At 48.9% G+C, this 20,006-nt stretch overlaps 1 protein-coding gene across 3 annotated transcripts in view; it reads left to right on the top strand.

Moving 5' to 3' along the window:
- LOC121459049 (UV radiation resistance-associated protein) overlaps positions 1 to 19,542 on the top strand; it is a 215,635-nt gene extending 196,093 nt beyond the window's left edge. For 2 of the 3 annotated variants that reach the window (XM_041668550.1, XM_041668551.1), the window contains one exon: positions 17,760 to 19,542. In XM_041668550.1, coding sequence (XP_041524484.1) covers positions 17,760 to 18,456 — 697 coding nt within the window. In that variant the 3' untranslated portion in view covers positions 18,457 to 19,542. Of the gene's footprint in view, positions 1 to 17,087; positions 17,521 to 17,759 lie in introns of those variants that run through there. The other variant, XM_041668552.1, reaches the window with a different exon arrangement.
- Positions 19,543 to 20,006: the final 464 nt, after the last annotated feature.

The following is a 20,006-nucleotide window of genomic DNA, read 5'->3' as shown; positions in this document are numbered from 1 at the left end:
ATTAAAGTGGCCTGAGTCGATGGAAACTGGGCTCGTGCGTTTGGGGATCCTGAAGCTTGTGTCCTGGAACAGCAGGTGATACCTGACCAGATCCTGTCAGTGAAACTCAGGCCCCAAGGTGACACTGGCTGGTCTCTTAGAAGGAACTCTGGCTGAACCAGATGTTCTTGTACAGTGCGTGGATTTAGAGTCTGGCATCTCTGAAACTTGATTTCCTCATTGTTGACCCTTGCCCACTCATCTCACCGGTTTGCTGCGAGGATGGCGTAAGGCGTGAGATGGAAAGCATAGTACTGACTTCATCTCTCCTGGGCCGTGAAGATGGACCTTGAGGGTAACGGGAGAATAGCATCTCTGGCTGATCTCTGGCCTTTGTTCTTGTCCCGTGTTTTTCAAAACAGAGTTTCTCTATAGCTTTGTTTTGTTTTTTGGTTTTTTTTTTTGTTTTTGTTTTTTTTGTAACTTTGTAACCCTAACCCATAACCATAACCCTAACTATCTCTTGTAGACCAGGCTGGCCTCGAACTCACAGAGATCCACCTGCCTCTGCCTCCCGAGTGCTGGGATTAAAGGTGTGTGCCACCACTGCCTGGCTAGACTTCTTTCTTTAAGAGGAAGTCATCTTGGACAAGTGCTCAGCTGATGAAAGAATTCTACTCCGAATATGAAAATGGCCATCAAAGCTTGATGCTGACCCCAGTGCCCAAATATGGGGAAAGGATCAAGGTTTAATCAATACAATACAACAGCAATACCTGTGGTGACAAAAGTGCCTGCACATGTCTGTGTGTCCCTGCCTCCTCAGGGGGGTCGTGTGGTGCTCCATCTCTGCCTGCACATGTCTGTGTGTCCCTGCCTCCTCAGGAGGGTCGTGTGGTGCTCCATCTCTGCCTTCAGGACATATAATTGAGGTGATACCTAACCCAAGTGTTGGTCACCTACAACAGCAGGGAAGCAGCCACAGCCCTACCTGATTCTTCACCAGAAGTGTCAGCTCCTTCCTTACCTGGATCCCTTAGAGCAGGGGCTCTTCCTGCTGTAGCCCCACCACTCCTGGGTTCCCAGCCGTCCGCATCCACACCGCCTGTTCTGCCTCTGTTTCACTTCTCTCCAGAGACCCATACCTCCTCAATTATTATGAGATGTAATTGCTGTGCGTCTGCTTGTGGCTTGAGGATGCACAAGAAACGGCACCCTCTTCTCCCTTGACATTTGGAACCATTTGAGAGAGAGGATACAAGAGACAGGCTAATGCAATCAGAATGTCAGTTTTATTACTGATAAAGCCTCTTGGAAAAAGTGGCTTTAGATCTGTAATAAAAAGGGTTTGCAAAGACATCATTCAAACTTAAGCTTACCCTGAGCATTGGATCAGAGGAGGCCCTTAGCACACTGCAGAGAGCCGTCAGTTTACTCCCCGGCAGGACCCAGGGAATGCTGAGCCAAGATTACGCGGATTCTGATCCTAAATCACCCACAGATGGATTCTACAGTGAGAGAGTGTGAGTGAGGGGACCATACAACGCCAGGCCCAACTCAGAATCTTGACGTAGAATTTTGATTGAGTCCTATAGTTGCTTAATGATACTGAGCCTTATTAATTGTAAAGATGGTATCTCATGCCGGTGTGAAGGCTCACGCCTGTAATCCCAGTTCTCAAGAGATGGCGGCAGGCCAGGATTTAGTTCAAAGTTGTCCTTAATGAGCTTGAGGTCAGCCCGAATAAATGTTATCTTAAATGCTATTTTTTAAAAAAGACAAATTTTTGTTCAAAACAAAGAAGAAAGGAAAAGAAGAAAACCTCCTTGTCTGACTTCAGTTGTCACATAGACATGATGAGGTCGTAACAACCTCGCAGAATAGAATGGTGACCTTTCTCTCCCCTTCAGTTCACGTGGGATAGGGCTCATCCATGTTTCAACCATCTGACAGAAATAAGCAAGAGCCCGGTGGGTTCTGTTCACTGAGGGAGTACCGGTTTGATATCTCTAACGATTGCGGGACTGTGTTTTACCGTGTTTATGTTCAGTTCCTCCTAAACTCTGTCTGACTCCATCTTCTATCTTTGCACCAACCTTCCCTGTATCCAGCGAGGGGCCTGCTGAGCTCTGTCCCGCAGGTCACTGTCCTGGGTTAACCTGTTGGGCATGCGCGCGGCCCCCGACTTTGTTGCGACCCCTGCCTTCCTGGCAGGAGTGCATCCCTTTCTCTCCCAGCTTCCCTCCATCAGATGCCCCAGCTCCTCTGCCTGACGTGTCTTGCTGATGGCCCTGGTTGTCCCATTTACTTCCATCCTGTGCAGAATGCACCATCCCTGCTCTTCAAAAGGAACCGTTTTCATAACCACAACAGTTTCACTGTGGAGAACAGACCACTCGGCTACAGTGCACATCCATTTTAAGACCAGAAAACACTAGACAATAAGAGAGTTTGTGCCTTTTTATTGTTGTTGTTTTTTTTTTTTAGACAGGATCTCTCTGTGTAGCCCTGGCTGTCCTGGAATTTACTCTGCAGACCACACGGGCCTCGAACTCAGAGATCCACCTGCTCTGCCTCCCCAGTGCTGGGATTAAAGGCGTGCGCCACCATTGCCCAGCTTCAGAGCTCATGCTTTTAAGGAAAAAAAATACATTAGAAACAAAAGCTGGAAGAAATCTTTATCACCATCCCAGCATAGAAGCGGATCACTGAGCTCAGAGCCAGCCTGGTCTGCAGAGAAACTCTGTCTCAGAAAGCAGAGGGGGAGGGGAAGAGGGAGCGGGCAAACTTTGGGCCTTCTGGGATACCTGCAGGCCATCTACCTGAAATACTTCTGTCAGTCCTTCCTCTTGCTGCTTGGCCGTCCTTCCCCGCTTGCAATACTGTCTTTTCAGTGGCTCTCAGTTCTGAGACAGAGAAATTAAATGACTGTGAGAGCCATTGACCCCTGAACCTAGAGCAGTAAAAGACATGGTGCCCGTCGGCCGGCCAGGCCAGCGCGTTAGCATGGTAACGGCCACTCTCTGGTTCCCTCATGAAGAATGCGCCGCCGCTATTCTCAAAAAGTGAATGCTTCCTCGGAGTTCCAAGTCCAGACCACCACTGGAGGCCAGGCTCTGCAACCTAAACAAAGCCAGAACCAGCTGGTTCAGCCTCTGTAGACTGGGGGCTCCCCCACCCGACCCCCAGCTCATGCTCCTCGGGGCAAAGGCCAAACAAACTCAGCCCCCTTGGGGAGTCCTAGGGGAGACTGGGCATCATTTAGGAAAGGAAACATCCCCGGGGAAGCGTCCAAGTTACAGGGCAGCTTGTTTTGTTTGTGAGGAAAGGGCAGTGATGAAGGCTTTCTTAATGAGGTGACTTTTCCCTGTCTATTACAGAATTCTGAATGGTTACTTGTTAGTGTTTGGGACTGCCTGACCAGTTCTGACGTGAGCCCTTTCATCCTCACGCACACAGCTGCACGGACATGGTTCTCACTGGGTTTGGACTCCCAAATACTTTGGTTAAAGTCACTGGTGCCGTAGATACCATCCGTGTTTCCTTTCAACTCCTTTTCTACTGACTCCGAAGTGGTCCAGGACTCAAGTTGATGGACACAGTCAGCACTGCCTCAAGGGCTGAGTTTGGTCAGGGAGGAATGTGCCCACCAGCTGCTGGTGGCTTACCCAGCACTGAGCTGCAGAGATGCCTGCGGTCAGGGCCCTGTATATATATTTCCATGGCCCTCCACCCGTCTCAGCCGACATAACACACACCACACATGTCTGCCCACACCGGTTCACTTTAACCAGCTCCTGCCACCCAGAACAGCCCACCCCTGCCCTGTCCAGATGCTCCAGCAGATGGAGGTGGCGCTCCACCGGGCATGGCCGATGTGGGGCAAGGGTCACCAAATCTCATCTGAAGGGCTTGTGAGCAGTATGGCGCTGGTGTCTTCATCCGTCTTGCCTGTGGGTCAGCCTGGCACAAAGCAGTGAATGTAAGGCCACATCTGTCCTCTTCATGGGACCCACACCCACAGCTGCGTTCTCGCCACGTACTAATCAAGATGAGGAAACAGGAACAGAAAGTAAACAGTCAAAAATAAAGGTGTAAGATGCTCTAAGGAAGGGACTAAGTTGCCTGACCTGGCAGGAACTCCTTCACTGGCTGCTCTGAGGATCGTGGACCTTCCGTGGGGAGCTAGCATTGCTAGGCCTAGAACACAGAAGGACTAGGGTGTGGAAGGCATGGTCTAAGCCACTGTGATGCAGTTCAGCTGGAAGAGCTTCGGCTTTTCCTGAGCATGTACTAAATAATACCTCTGCCTTCAGTCTCTGAACAAGACTGGGGGTGGCAGGACCCGGCTGATGCTGGTACCGTCGGGATTTCAGCACAGGTGCGCCTAGCCTGCCGCCTGACTTAGCAGTTATCGTCATGGCCGCTGTTTTTTTTTTTTTAAAGATTTATTTATTATGTATACAACATTCCTTCCATGTTTGCTTGCATGCCAGAAGAGGGCACCAGATCTCATTATAGATGGCTGTGAGCCACCACGTGGTTGCTGGGAATTGAACTCAAGACCTCTGGAAGAGCAGTCAGTGCTCTTAACCTTTGAGCCATCTCTCCAGCCCATGGCCGCTGTTTTTAAGGGCTGTTCATTCTTTGCTGTAGGTGTTTTGTTTTTCCTAAAGTTCATGTTCATCTTACAAACAGGTGTGCATGTAGTTCTTGTGTTAATGGCTTACTCTCTTGAACACCAATGGTATAGAAGTATTCACTATCTCCCTCTCACGTTCCCCAGGCCTCTCCAAGGCCTTTCTGTAGGCTCGAGAGATGCACCCCACAATGTTTGCCCACACTCATTTCTATCTTCTTACTGACTTTTTAAAACCCTCTTACCTGAAAATCTTTCTGTGCGTATTTATGCCTGAACAGCCCTAAGAGAGAATGAGGACAAGAATAAGATCACGACTCCACAACCCGGAGAACAGACTCAGAAACACGAGTGACTTGTTAGGGTCACATGACAGTCAGTGATGACACAGAACAGTCCTTGTCATGTACCACGATGCCCCATGCTTGCTAGTGTCTGCTCTGTGCTTCCCCCACCCTCTCCAGCCCCCGACACCGTGTCACCATTGTTTGGACACCCGTTAGCTTCCCGAGAGTATCTCCCTAAAGGATACACCCCAGCAGGGGCCAATCCAGAGTCTCTTCTAGAAAGATACAGGGCAAAGCAGGCAGTGTTCTGGTGGAAGCTGACCCAGGCACCTCGTAAAGCTTTGCCAAAACTGTGGGAATTCTAACCCCGAAATCCAAGCATCCAGTCCTGTTCTGTAGTTAGGAAGCGGGAGGAGGCGCAGGGTGCGGACTCAGGTGCACTCACCTGTAGCCTTCATCTCGTGAGCGCTGTGCTTCTTTAGACAGAAATGTGGTCTCGGCCGTCTGTCCTGCTTTATTCAAGGAAATTCTTACTCTAAATTTTTCCTGCTCATAAAGCGTAAGTTCTCTGTCGTCTCCATGCAACACAGTGTGATACAACAGAGAGAACCCAGCTCAAGGGCCAGAAAATGCGGGTGTCAGTTTCTGCTGTATCACTTTAATTTCATAAACATTTTTAAGAATGAGTTATTTCTAATGGCATTAATAGCACCAGCCCTGCTTCCCCAGCATAGGTGTGTGGAGCCAATGAACTATGTCTACCAAAGGGGTTATAAGCCAAAAAGAACTATAGAAAACAGTAAGTCGGGCTAGAGAGATGGCTTAACAGTTAAGAGCACTCGTTTTTGTATCAGGGGATCCAAGTTCGGTTCCCAGCACCCACACTGGGCAGCTCACAACGGCCTGTCGGCTCCAGCTCCAGGAGACTGGCACCCACCTTTGGCTGTAGGTGCTGCACTCACTCACAAACACATAAATAAAATCTTAGGAATGGAGTGGCTAAGCAGTGGTGGTGCATACCTTTAATCCCAGCACCTGGGAGGCAAAGGCAGGTGGATCTCTGTGAATTTGAGGCCACTCTGAACTGCACAGCAATCCCAGGACAGTCAGGGCTACATAGAGAAACCCTGTCTGGAAGAAAACAAAACAAAAGAAGCAACAATGGAGTAAGTAGATTCCATTGCGTTTGACAATTCACCAAGTATCTCCTGTTCAAGAGATGAAGGCAATTTAAAAACAGTTTGTACTGCCTGGGCCTGGTTCACATCAGTTTGGCTTTGAATCTAAAGCAGCTGAGACAAATTAAATGTCTTGAAGGCCATGCCCTGCAGGACATTCTCACTCAGCCTTCACTGACTGTGGCTTGACTCGGGGCCTGACATTAACGGTAGAGGCCTCTTTCCTTTACTGATGACTTTCCACATCTTTGCTGTCTTGCTCCCCATCCTCCACGATCCTCATCCTCCCTGATCCTCATCCTCCCTGCTCCCCATCCTCCCTGATCCTTTTTATCCACTCTTCCTTTCCTTTTTCCCCCAGGGGTGGTAGTCTACTCTTGAACTAGCAGCAATCCTCCTGCCTCTGCCTCCCATGTGCTGCTATCTTGCTTTCCTTTGCATGTGTAGAAAATCGAGAGCTCGGCTGCTTTAATTAGAAGTAATAGGGAAAAGATGGTTACCTAGGGACTTTAGCACGTGGGTGCCTGCTCTCAGGAGGTCTGGTGTGGCCCAGCCTGTCCTTAAACTCTTGATCTCCTGCCTCACCCCTCTCCAGGTGCTGGGGTGACAAGTTTGCACTACCAGGCTGACTTTAGGTTTGGCACACTTAGGAAAAGATATTTTGGTAAAGTTATAATAAATTGTTTACTGTGTGGGTGCAGTAAGCAAGCAATGCACTTTGAATCACATCGATGCAACAGTCGTAGGAATGTTTAAAAGTCTCATTATTTCTACAAACCCGTCTCCCCTCATCCCTTCCCTTAGTCATGCTTATCCCAAATTCAGAACTGGACTCTGGCAGGTGACCTCCGAGGAACACACAAAACACAGCTAGCTGATGATAGTCTTTAAATTTAGATCAAATGACATTGTCTTTGAAGTCTCAAGAGTACTACTTAAGTGTCATGTGGGCTTGCTTTTGAGAGTGTGGCTCTGGGCTAGCATCCTAACACAAAGAGCGGGACCTGGCTGAAAGTGAATGGAAAAGAAAGTTTTACTGGAGTTATTTACTCAGAAGGAGCCTTGACGGGCCATCCCTGTCTCTAGACGGGAACACACAAGGTATACGGGCATCTGTGGAACTTTAAAAGACCTTGGGGGACAGGCTCCTTCCATAACTCATTCCAGAGTTTAAACACCCTCACTTCAGGAAATTCTTCCCTATATTTAACTTACAGCCCCCCTCCTGTGGCTAACACCCACTTCCGCTTTCTTCTGTCTTGGGTCGGGATGGAGAACAGCTGTCTGACATCCTTTGTGCTCAGACAGAGTCTTCGCTCGCCGGCCGCTTTCTCCTCCACCCACGAGCTGAACCAGACTGAAGATGTTCTGTCTAATTTCTCTTTCCTCCTTTGATTATCAAGCAATATCTACTCAATAAAACTTAGAAGCTATAAAAAGTAGCCAGGAAAGACAGAGATGAAGACACTGCGGTGGCAGCCAGTCTTCCCGGCCCCGTGTCAGGACTTGGTCCATCCATTTCCCAGGCCCCGTGTCAGGACTTGGTCCGTCCGTAGCTTGAGTGACAAATGCACGCGTCCTCTGGTAGCCACATTTTAGCAGGGAGAAAGGAAACGGGTAAGTTAATATTTAATGTATTTGATTTAATGCAAATAAAATCCAGATTAGCTAAAATAATACAACATATCCTCATTAGAGTTATTTTTAAAAGATTTACATGTGTGTGTGCCTGAACATTCATATGTGCACCACATGTTCAGGTTCCTATGGAAGCCAGAAGAGGGCGCTAGATCCCCAGAGCTGGAGTTGCAGGCAATTCTAAGCCACAGGAACCAAAGGCAAGAGCAACAAGTGCTCTTAACCCCTGAGCCATCAGTCCAGCCCCTTAGATAGATTAAAAATAAGATATTTTACCTTGCTTTTCTTCACAAGAAGCCTTCTAAGTCTAGCATGCTTACACTTGCCGTATCTCAGATCAACCAACCCAGGAGTATTGAAAGTCCCAGGTACAAGTCACTCAGTACAATGAGAAATCGCAGAGAAGAAGATTGGAGTTCAGGAAACTGGATGCTAGGTTCCTTACATAAGGCCTGGCTCCTCAGCTGGGATGCACACAGACAGCATGTCACCCTTCCTTTCTTTCTAGCCCCCCCCACACACACACATGCGCACGCATACATGCACACATGACTATATTCATGTTCTCACACACATGTGCACGCATACACGCACACATGACTATATTCATGTTCTCATGAGACCCCCACACACACATGCGCACGCATACATGCACACATGACTATATTCATGTTCTCGTTCTCATGTCTGCTTCCTTCCCTTCTCTCCCTGAGTAACATCCTCCCAGGTGCCTCCTCTATCAAAGCTCCCAGCCAGCTTCCTTCTTATGAAAATGTGCATGGCACACACTGTGGTGGTGTGGTTATTCTCTTCTTTGCAGAAAACTTGGTAACAATAGGAACCTGCCGCCGGGGTGTGGTCAGGAGATGGTTCTGATGGGTGTGGCTAGAGAGGAGGTGGCACTTGAGTTGGGTTTTGGAAGGTGGTTGTGCTCAGGTGAGTGGGGAGAAAATTCGCAGAAAAGCCAATTTAAAGGTCGCTGCATTTCAGGCCTCCTCTTCTAACACATGCTAACAAGGACGGGCAGGTGGCCGTCTCCAGAGCTCATAATTACAGGATATTTCAGAAAGGCTTAGTGCTAAGCTCTTTGCTGACCCAAGCCAACATTGACCACTGATCTTTAATCCGTGGATTTAAGCTCAGCTTAGAATGCAATTCCAAGACTGTCAACTTCGGGGCTTCTGTAAAGACCATTCTCTATGCCGCTTGTTCAGTGATTCTCCAGTTAGCGGGTCCTTGTTGGCTGATCCAATACCAGATGCTGTCACTACCCCAGGAACTCGTCCACCGTCTCCCAACACCCCTGGGATCCAGGCAGATGATATTCTCACTACTTAAAATGGGGAAGTTGAGGGTCTGTGGGCGAACTCACTTAAGGATGGCCCAACCTTCAAAACCAAGGTGGGTTAGAGCCCAGCTTTAACCCTCACCTAGCACAGCCTCTCGCTGTGTTCACCATACCGTGTGCACCACACGGGATCGTCCATCTGCTGCTCCAGAAAAGGGATCCTGTCATTACTGTCCACTGCGTCTGCTCGTCCTGCAGACTGCACCCCTGCTGGCATCTGTAAGCTCTTCCTCTTCACCTGGGTCCTAAAACCTAGAGTGCAGAGCTTGCCTTCCCCACACGAGGCCCTGGGTTTGGTCCCAGGTACACCCAAAACAAAAGAATGAGAAACCAGAGTTCTGCTCCCAAAGGTGAAGACTGGGCCCCCTTTTGTCTCACCTTGTTCTTGTAGACATCCGCTGCAGGCTTACTCCAGTGGCCTCCGTCTTCTCTCAGGAGGCACCCTGGGTCCTTCCTGCTTTCCAACTGCAGCTGCAGAGCACATTTTCCCAGATCTGTCACCTGTAACTATAGCCCCAGGAGATCTGGTGCTGTCTTCTGCCTCTGAGGGCCCAAGGCATACACATGGTGCACGGGCATGCATGTACGTACACACAAATACATATACACACACATGCATATGCACATTGGCCTGGCCTACAGCTGGTGAAGAACTCTACTCGTCCTGGAGACCTTGGCCTTTTTTGGGGTCATTTCTCTGTCACAAACTCTTAGCCTGTGTTCACACCCACATGGTACATGTCTGAGGTTTTGCATTTGTGTCTTGGGTTCCATGCATGGCTAGCCCCATAAGAGCAGCAAGTGTGGCTTCCTCTGCTGTTAGATCCCAAGCCTAGTGCTTTGCCTGTGTGTGGAGATGCACGGTGTTTACTGGCGGGGAGTAAATGAACCGTCCGGCTGCGAAGCATGTGTCACACCCCTTTAGTAGTGCGGAGGACCCCATGGGACAGACTCCTCCAGTCCTCCGTCTGCTGTGGAGCAGTGATTCACTGGGGGGCAACTGTGACTCAGGGGGTTCTGCCCAAGTGGTGGTAGATCCATCTGGTTTTCTCTTAAAGTAACATGCAGCTGAATCCCATGGTTACTTTGTGTCAGAGTTTATTAGTAACTTGATGGTAGCTCAGCGCTAGAATATCTTTCAAAGACTTCATCTCACAGTTTCTGTCACTGGCCTCAGGAGCCTCATGCTTCCTTTAGCTTCTTTCCAAGCCTGGTTTTAAATTCTGAGAACACTCTGGGGCCAGGGCTTTAATTTCCCTGCTGGCTTCTTCTGTGACGAGTTCTGTGAGATTGTTGTTCCCCTGGCTTCCCTGGCGAGTGGTAGAGGGTTTTCCCCTCCTCGTTTTCAGTATAAACAGCTTACTATTCCCAGGTCCCAAGTGCTGTCCAGACACTGCACGGGGTCCCCAGCTGTCATTCCTGAACCTCTTCCCATGTTCTCTTGTAGAACGTTACTTGCACGCCACATAAGTGACATCAAGATGGGCCGTGTCTGTTTCTACAGAACCATTTTGTAGTTCCCCATGTCCGCTGCCCGACTGAGATTTCAGTGTGTTATTAATGTGTCCTAATTTCCTAATGTGAACGCTGATGGATGATGGAGCTGGCTTGACCCGTCCAGGACCTCCCCGTGGCCCCATGGATCATCTCTTTGTTTTCCCCAGCCCAGGAGTTCAGCTTTGAGGAGGAGCTTGGGCAGGAGGCTCTGATCTACACTGGGGCTCCTCCCAGTACACCCTGGAGCCTGGTGGCCTCTTGCTGTTTGCCTGTGGGACTCTGTCTTCTCCGGGTGCATCACTGCTCAGTTGAAGCCTTCTGAGGCTCCTTGTTCAGCTCCACCTTTTTACACTGTTTGCTTATTTTCGTCAGACTTTGGCAGGAATCCGTCCACACGGGGCCCAGGGGAACGGTGGCCCCGGGCACACATTTCAGCCCGTGCTTTGGGCCCAAGAGTGTTTCTATTTTTATTTTGTTTGGAGTTTTTTGTTAACATCGGGGCAAAGATTAAGCACTTACTTATCTGGTAATGGTGAGAGGCCCTTAGATCCCTCGCCTGTGGCCAGGAGACCCTGCTTAATACTGTTAACCCCACTCTCTCCTGGGAGATAAGATCTAGCTGTTAAATTTGGCTTCCACTTGATCAGAGAGAGGGAAAGGGGAAAGATAAATCCCACCGCTGGCTAAATTTTGAAAAGAGAATAGTAGTCTAATTTATGGAGGTTGTTTTGTTTTGTTTTAAACTAACTTTATGTCATAATTTCTTAGCTGCCAAAAGACGTAATCCTACCTCAGCTTCGCCTTGGCAACCTGCTTTTGGCGCTGAGCACAGCCCCGTCACTGCTCTGCGTTATTTTAGCAGTAATCTTTAAGAAGGTGAGAAACGATTATTGCTTTTTAGCACAGTTGACATGATATTGGCGCAGAGCGGTGCCTGGAGCTTCAAACAGCCTGATGGCCAAACACCAACCTAAACACCGCTAGGTAGAGCCATGAGGTCAGGCCTGCGAGGGAGAAAAAGAAGAGTGTTATCTAAAAGCACCCCCCCTCTTTCTCCTCTCCTCTCCTCCACTCCCCTCTCCTTCCCTCCTTTTGTCCCCTCCCCTCCTTTCTCTCTCTCTCTCTCTCTCTCTCTCTCTCCCTCTCTCCTCTCTCTCTGTATCCCTATTCCTCTGAGTTGTAGCTGTAGATTTTGGCTGGGATCCTGACGATCAGGATTTAGTGTTTTGACCAGCTGTGATCTGATAATGTCCCTCAGAGGAGACATTTGCAGAGACGGGAAAACTTACCTGCGGCTGAGAGCTGCGCCCTCCCCCACTACTCCACAGCGAGAGCCCCCACACCCACCCCTCAGCCTGCTCTGACAGATAAACATCACTTGGTGAATCTGAAAGGGAATGGGAGGAACTATGTTCAAATGAAACCGGCCCAGCTTCTTGGACTCTCTCGATGTGACAGCTTTTCAGGGTTTTCTCCCCCACCGCGTTCTGTACTGCTTCTGCACGTGATTGGTGTGAGGGTGCCTGGCGGTGCGTGGAGCTCTAGGAAGAAAAGACAGACATGAGCAGGCTCCCCTGAGTCTCACTCCTCTTCGGGGAAGCAGAGCAAACGCAGTCACTTCGGTAGCTGCAGAGATTTTAAGGTCCTGGGAGCCAATACGGACAGGCTTTGGTAAAGCTCAGATTTCTACCCTGTGACCTTGGTCCAGTTCCTAATCTCCTTCCTGTAACCTTCTTAAGTCTATTGGGGGGGGGGGGGGATGCTCTCTGCTTTTGTGACATTGTATCGAGATGTTGGATTATGTCAGGCGTACCACACAGCCCTTCACTAGCTTTATGAGTTAATGGTTTCAGAACCACTGTTTAGCCCTAGCCTGGAACTCACTGATAACGGCCCAGGCTCAGGGGCTGTCCTCCTGCAAAGAGTGCATGGCCAGGGGTGTCAGAGCTCTGGATCTGGGTACCGTGACTGTGAATCACCCACTCAGAGCTGAATTCCCCAAGCCTCTGGGAGGGCCCTCTCTCCAGCCCCTAGTAGTGGTGTTTTGAGGCAGGATCTCATGTCAGTATACAGTTGAGGGTGACCTTAACTCTTGATCCTCCTGCCTCCACCTTCCAAATGCTGGGATTACATGTCTGTGCCGTCATAGCCAGTTGCTCACTGCTATAACTGTTTTCCTGAAGGACCACACTGAGAAGTGTCACAGTGTTACAGGTAGATGCTGAGAATCGCTTCCTGGGCTAATGCTTCCTACCAGAGACCGGGTGAGGGGAAAAGGTGGCGGGACAAGGACAATAGAGCCAAACTCCCAAAGGAGTTTCACAGGCTGTATCACCACAGGGAGGCCATGGGCAGGCTACTAAACTGCTGGCCACCATCTTCTTGATTTAGGTCATGGAAACAGGTCTCCTTTTTACAAAAATCTCTCCATGAGCTAATACATGGAGAAAAAACTATGCTTCAGGGGTTCAGGGACAATTGGAATGTAGACCTCAGAGGTTTCTGGGTCGTTCTTATGGTCCATACGCAGTTGGTAGATCATCTGAATAGGGCATTTTAAGCATTTCTGTTTTATTCAACGGTTTCCTTGCCCCATACTTCAAGAGGGAAGAAACTGCTCATCCCTAGCAGGCAAATTTCATTCCTTGATTCAGTACTTCTCGAACTGTCTTACCTTTGCCTGGATGCCTTGTTTCACTGGTTTTTGTTTTGTTTTTGTTGGGAGTTTCTTGAGACAGAGTATCAAATTTGCTGTGTAGCCTGATCCTTCTGCCTCCACCTCCCAAGGGCTGGGTGACAGGCACGCACTACCACCCCCAGCTTTGCCAAGGATTTTAAGTATGTTACTTTATTTAGTCTTAAGCAAGGTCAGATGATCTATCATGCAAAGGAAAAAACTGCCCCAGTCATGTAACTAATAAATGGGGAACTTGTAACTCCAAATAAAGGGATAATCAAGCCAGACTGGGAGTGGAGTTCAGGCCTTTGAATGTCTTTTCTCCAGAGAAGTCTTTAGGTAGAGCTGCAAAGAGCAGGGATGCTGACTGGGTAGATGAAGGTTCCTGGAATCAGGTAGACAGCAACCACCCTCACCTAGAAAGCGGTAGAAATCCAAACCTAACCCAGCTGTCCTCTTTGACCTTTCAACTCCAAGCCACTTGGCCTCTTGCCCTGCTGATGCTTGACCTTTGAAGTCCTTTCTGTCAAACAGCAAGTGTTTGCTGTTAGGTCATTTAGCTGCCCATGATGTAATTGGGTTGTTGAGAAGTATCTCTCTCTCTCTCTCTCCACTAAACAATGTCCAATAAATCTGCAGTTAGGATAGCTTGGAGCTGTTGTGGGGTTTTGTTTTGTTTTAAATAAATTCTTTATAACTGTAACCTTAAACCCTAGATACAATGTTTCCAGTCTGAACCTATAGCAAGCTAGAAGATTCACTTTCTCAGGGCTCGGGACTAAAGAGAAGCAATAGACTCCGGCAGCCTGAACTTTGGCCTCTGCCCCCAGTAAGGAACACACACACACACACAGGCCCCTGAGCAGGGGCTGGATGTCAGGGAAAGCTACCATGTTTCCTCTACCTCCCTTCCTCCCTTCCATTGGCAACACTGCAGGTTGAACCTAGGGCTTCACTCAAGTTGAACCTGAATATTCCCATCACTGAACTGTATCCTCAAGCCACGTGGTGGTGGTGGTGGTGGTGGTGGTGGTGGTGGTGGTGGTGGTGGTGGTGGTGGTGGTGGTGGTGGTGGTGTGTGAGAGAGAGAGAGAGAGAGAGAGAGAGAGAGAGAGAGAGAGAGAGTTTAAGTGTAGAAATTCTTTTTTAAACACAGCTCATATAATTTACAACTTTCACTTGAGAAGCAAATCGTCAATAGCATTTGAAAATTGGTTCCAATTAGTAAATGTGAATTTCAGCCTCTTCAGTCAGATGAAGTTATCATGAAGCAAGGCTATACACAGACAAAAGGAACCTTTAGTAAAACCTTCAGACCTGAGCATCAGTATTGTTAGTCAATCATTGGCCTTTCTGTTCCTTGACATTTTTGCTTGTATGTATTTACTAGGCAGGTTTCCTAGGTTGGCTGCCCACCCCCCACCCTGTGAATCTCAGAATCGAGCTCAGATCATTGGTCTACGAGATAACCAACAGCTGTTGGTTTCCTAACAGTAAAAGTTTAGAAACATCCTGAAAATGAGGGAATAATTAAATAAATTACATTTCATTCATTAAAGCAGCCTTTTAAGATGCTGCTCGCCCAGAGGTTTTAATAACACATGACAACAGGAAACAGAATTATGCATATACCACAAAATTGTGGTTTTCTTAATTAAACATAAAATTGAAATCTGGAAGAAAAGCATCCAAAATTAATAGTAGTTACTTGATGGGTAATAATATGATAGGGTTTTTTATGTAGTTTATATTTATGTTGTTTTCCTATGAGTATAAATTACTGTAATAATTGAAAATGCATGCATAGTTAATTATAATTTTAATGCCATTATTTAATACCTTAGCTATTCAGAGCTCAGCTTTCTTTAAAATCTAGAATATTGCTAAGATTCTACATGTAGAAACACCCATTCCAAGCAGCTAAAATTAGCATTGCAAAGTTCGCATATAAAGCATATCATGTTTGTGACTTCAGCAATTCAGCACCCAGAGCTCACGCAACAAAATGTCACATGGCCTCCACGTGTGTACTCACGTGCATGCACACTGCACACAGTCCTTAGTAATCAGCTTAGAAGTCCTGCGGCCACAGGAGGAACACAGAGCAGCTCCCGCCCTGTGCCAGTGGCCCTGAAACCCCTGCAGGCTCTTCCGTCTGTCACCACCTAGCAGTTCATATCGGTAGCCTAGTCAGCAAGAAATGCCTTTTTTCTGCATTTTAAAATTATATAAAAGCTCTTAATATTAAAATCTTTCAAGGTTTTTCATCTCACGTAGCTCAACCCTAAGAGGGAAGAGACAAGAGCTCTAGGTAGGTACACCTCCTCGCCGGGTGTCAGGAGTAACTGACAGGGTCCACTGTGTCTCTGAAGCTGACCTTGAACTGATGACCCTCCTGCCTCGGCCACCCTAGTGCTAAGACTGCCCACGTGTCTCATCTGGCCTCATCCCCCTTACCATTTATAAGAGAGCATGTTTTTTATAATTTTCCCGTTTATATCAGACACTCCCGTTTCCTGAGCTCCCATCCAAACCTGAGTGTCACTACGGCTGCCCTGGGAGGCCTTGGAATCTGTCCGAGAGATGAGAGTAAACGGCCAGGCTTTGAGTCTGGGTTACTGAGGAGGCCTCAGCAGTGACATTCGGCCTGGGTTGTGCCTGCCTTAGGACGCAGACAGGGTTAGGAGAATTTGGGATGTGATGATCAGCATGGGCTATGGGACAGGCTGGCCCTGCACAACCCACTCACCGGCCTGCCTTGCTCCTGTGGCAGAGGCACGGGGTTCAGGGGCTAAGATGGATGTCAGGGAAGTATTGCTCCCTTCCCTGTGTAGCTGGTGGGAGGGAAATCATATCTTCCTGTAGTGTAAAACCAAGGAGAGCTGTTGGGGAGTGTAAGCACAGGTGAGGGCCACTGAAATAAATCCCTTTGCCCCAGGTAAGGGTGGTATGTCTGTCAGCAGAGCAGAAAGTGAGGGGCGGTGCCAGAGCCACACACAGGGCTATCAGGGTCCTCACCTTTCACACTCAAGAGCCGTGAAGTGCCCGACTTCTGGTTACACTCAGTGACCTGTCCTACAGCTCTCTGCTCTCCTGGGCATGTCCATGCTGAAGTGACAGCCCGAGGATGCTGGGTCTGTTTAGATGTGCTTACCTGGCCAGCCTGCAGGGTTATTCACAGAGGAAAACAAGGTTGGCCAAAATACAGCTCAGCCGGTCACCGTGGGTTTGACATCATAGTGACGGAAAACCTAGACAGAGGCCAGCAGATTTTGTGTCTTGTCGTAAGAACTAGAAACAGTCATTTGCTGGTCCACTTGCCCAGTTGGTGTGTAGCTCAGGAACCTGTTCTTGTTATGAAGCTCACTGACACCGTGCTGTGGCCAAGTGCGATGTGCCGGGTCTACAGAGAGACACCTCGTGGTGCCATTTCCAGAGAATGAGAGACCATAGCGTAACCCAGAGAATGAGCGGCAGGCAGCTGCAGGCCTGTCTGTGGACACCAGAAGCACCGTAGCTCCCTTCTTCTTCGTCAGAACTTAGCTGACATGTAATTTGAAAATGTTGCCGGAGTCATTGTAAATGCCCTTCTGCAAGTTCGGAAGCTCCCTGGAGGCAGAGCCCTCCCATTTCTGTCTCTCCTGCCGCAGACCTAGATAGGTAGCGGCCAGTTGGCACGTGGTTTCAGTCCTGCCTGGCGGCTGCCCTCTATATGTATGTCCACTCACACGGTCACACTGCGAACCGCAGTCAGCACTCCCTGCAGGCTTTGCTGGCACAGTTGCACCCGTGCCTCGGGCTCTGGCGCTCTACACCGCTAATTGATGGTTACTTATTATTTCGGACTTACTCTACTTGGCAGTGCGTTTGCGAGGCCCGAGTGAAATGATACATGTGAAATTAATTCAGAAACTAAGGTTGTGTGTGGCTGGACAGCGGTTATTATCCCTGGCTCAGAGAAGGCCCTCAAGACCAAGTAGTATGAAGATGTATGTGGTCAGCCTTGTAAAAGAGAAGCCGTTTCCATGGTAATGGGTTCCCTCGATGCTCTCCGTGTGGTTCTCCGTACCGGGAGATAAGTAGTGGATGTTGGAAAGACCATCCATCAGCAGGCTGCCATGGGAAACTCACCCTGCTCGGCCATCGGATAGAACAGAGAGCGCTAGGGCCCAGCACCCTTTGCAGAGATGAGTTTCTCCGCAGAGGCAGTCAGCCCATAGCCTTCAGCTTTTCCCCAACTGACGTGGTTTCTGTCACTTCTCCTACCTTGGGCATTCTTGTCTTAAATACATTGAATAAATCTGTATCCTTGAAGCGTGCTCTGGTGTTTCTTGCTGTAAATCCTATAACAAATACCATCATAGACTGATAATGATCTAATCCTGTTTGGGGATTTGTTTTTGTTTTTTATCTCAAATCTAAAATATGCAGTTACTAATATGCTAAATTATGCCTCTGGTCCTCGAAGATCTAAGCTGAGTTCTAAAGTCACTTCTTCTTTTCACTTGTCTTCTAGCGACAGACATCACACCTCCAGCGCCATCCCTGTTCCAAAGAGGCAGAGCTCCATGTTTGGGGGTGCAGATGTAGGCTTCTCTGGGGGTATCCCTTCACCCGACAAAGGACATCGAAAACGGGCCAGCTCAGAGAATGAGAGACTCCAATACAAAACCCCTCCTCCCAGCTACAATTCGGCACTGACACAGCCTGGGGTGGCTGTGCCCACCTTGGGAGACTCCGGGAGGAATGTCACCCCGCTGTCCTCCTCCTTGGACACGTCCCTGGACTTCTCCAAAGAAAATGAGAAAACAGGAGTAGCTCTGGGTAACAGTGTAAGTGGAGACCATGGAAATTCGGACTGCAGCCAGCAAGGGGAAGCCCTGCCCGGGCACCTGGCTGTGAACGGGACAGCACTGCCCAGTGAGCAGGCTGGCTCTGCCGGTGCCCTGCTGCCAGGCCCCTGCCTCCCGGCACCCTCAGCTGAGCTCTGCTGTGCGGTGGAACAAGCAGAAGAAATCATCGGACTGGAAGCCACAGGCTTCACCTCAGGTGACCAGCTGGAAGCGCTCAGCTGCATCCCCGTGGACAGCGCCGTGGCGGTGGAGTGTGACGAGCAGGTGCTGGGAGAGTTTGAGGAGTTCTCCCGGAGGATCTACGCCCTCAGCGAAAACGTGTCCAGCTTCCGCCGGCCACGCAGGAGTTCCGATAAGTGAGGAGAGGGGGCAGACGGCGGGACCAGGGGGAGAGCCTCCGCCCTCCCCCAGGCCCAAGCTGCACTTGACCTTTTTAGTAATTCTGGACACTGGGGATCACTGGGTACCATGGGGCCAGTCTCTGAGATTTGCTGTCCAGGCCTGGTGGTGGTTTCCAGGTGAGGGTCACTCTCTCGCTGACAGCTCCAGTCATCTTACAGGCATCTGTCTGCGCTTTATTCACACGTGGGTGTTTCCCCCAAAAGGAAGATGATAATACGTATGTAGTAGAATGAACTCTCCTTTAGTTTCTCAAAAGCATTTGTCCTCGCCATTGTTCGTAAAACTTTGCAAAACGGAATATTCAGAAACAGCTTTCTGCAGCTTCCATTTCCTGAGAGGCCCACGGATGGCCCCTTAGGCTGATGAATAAGAAGCAGAGGGGGGTCCTTGTCCAGGACCCTCCGCAGTCAGCCTGCAGACCCCACTGGCCCTGCTTTCTCAAGATGGCTCACGCACCCTGAAAGCTGGGGCAGTAGATTCGCTAGTCCAAACCAGCGGACACGACATTCTGTCCTGTCCAGTGTGCCATGTCCTAATGCAAAACTTTCCCATGGTGGATCCCGGGGGACCCTCAGAAACCTCAAGGTCACCACAGCCAGGGGGCAGCCAGCTTCCTTTGGGGCCAAAGTTTTTATTTGGGCAGATGCCGTGGTCCAAAATTGGGCACACCTCTAGCAATACACTCCCCAGATAAAGACCCCCTAGATGTAAAGCCCAAGTTAACTTAGTACGTTTCAGTCGGCAGGAAGCCATCATACATGACGACGTTACATGGAGTCAGGATGTTCAGTTTGCAGGGGCGAGGCAGCCGAGAGACAGTTGGATCGAGAGACTGGATGAAGCATAGACAATGTGCAATTTCACAATGTTAAATTATGTTTTTGAGATCCATTGTCATTCTGATTCCATTTTCCTGTTGCATTACACATTACACATTATGTACCCACAGACATTGCCTCAGGGTTGCAAGCTCTTAAAGAAAAATTTATCCATATATCCATGTATTGTATAGAATAAAAATTGAATTTGCTTCACTTGACCTGATCTTCCGCCACCCCCAGTTTTGGTTTGGTTTGGTTTGGTTTGGTTTGGTTGAGCTTGGGTTTGGGGGATGGGGGGTCATTTTTCCCCCTCTAAACCTGAATCTCTTCGTGTTTCATCCTGACAAGGCCTGCACCGTAACTAAGCTGATGCTGTTCTTTCATTTGAGTTTGCATGCTGTGAAGAGCGGCCATACTTCCCAGCTGTGTTTATTCCCCAGTAGTGATGTCCCACATAGCTCCTGAACTCGCAAGTCCCTTAATTGTGTCCATATTATAGCTGAGCGTCCCTAGGCCACAGCTTTAGTTGGCAGCTGCACTCCCGGATGGGCTAATTAGTGCCATGATTTCTCTAGACAGCGAACACACAGACTTACTGCACAGCAGACAGCTGTCCAGTCTGAGGAAGTCCATTATTCCACTTGTTGGGGTGAGGCTTCTTCACAGGGTCCTCTCATTGGCTTTAGA

The sequence above is a fragment of the Microtus oregoni genome, unplaced genomic scaffold (assembly GCF_018167655.1).
Source record: "Microtus oregoni isolate MIOR12 unplaced genomic scaffold, Mior012 000018F_ref0000195, whole genome shotgun sequence".
Classification (NCBI taxonomy): domain Eukaryota; kingdom Metazoa; phylum Chordata; class Mammalia; order Rodentia; family Cricetidae; genus Microtus; species Microtus oregoni.
Note: the sequence above shows the minus strand (reverse complement) of the source record. Positions and strands in the feature narration are given on the sequence as shown.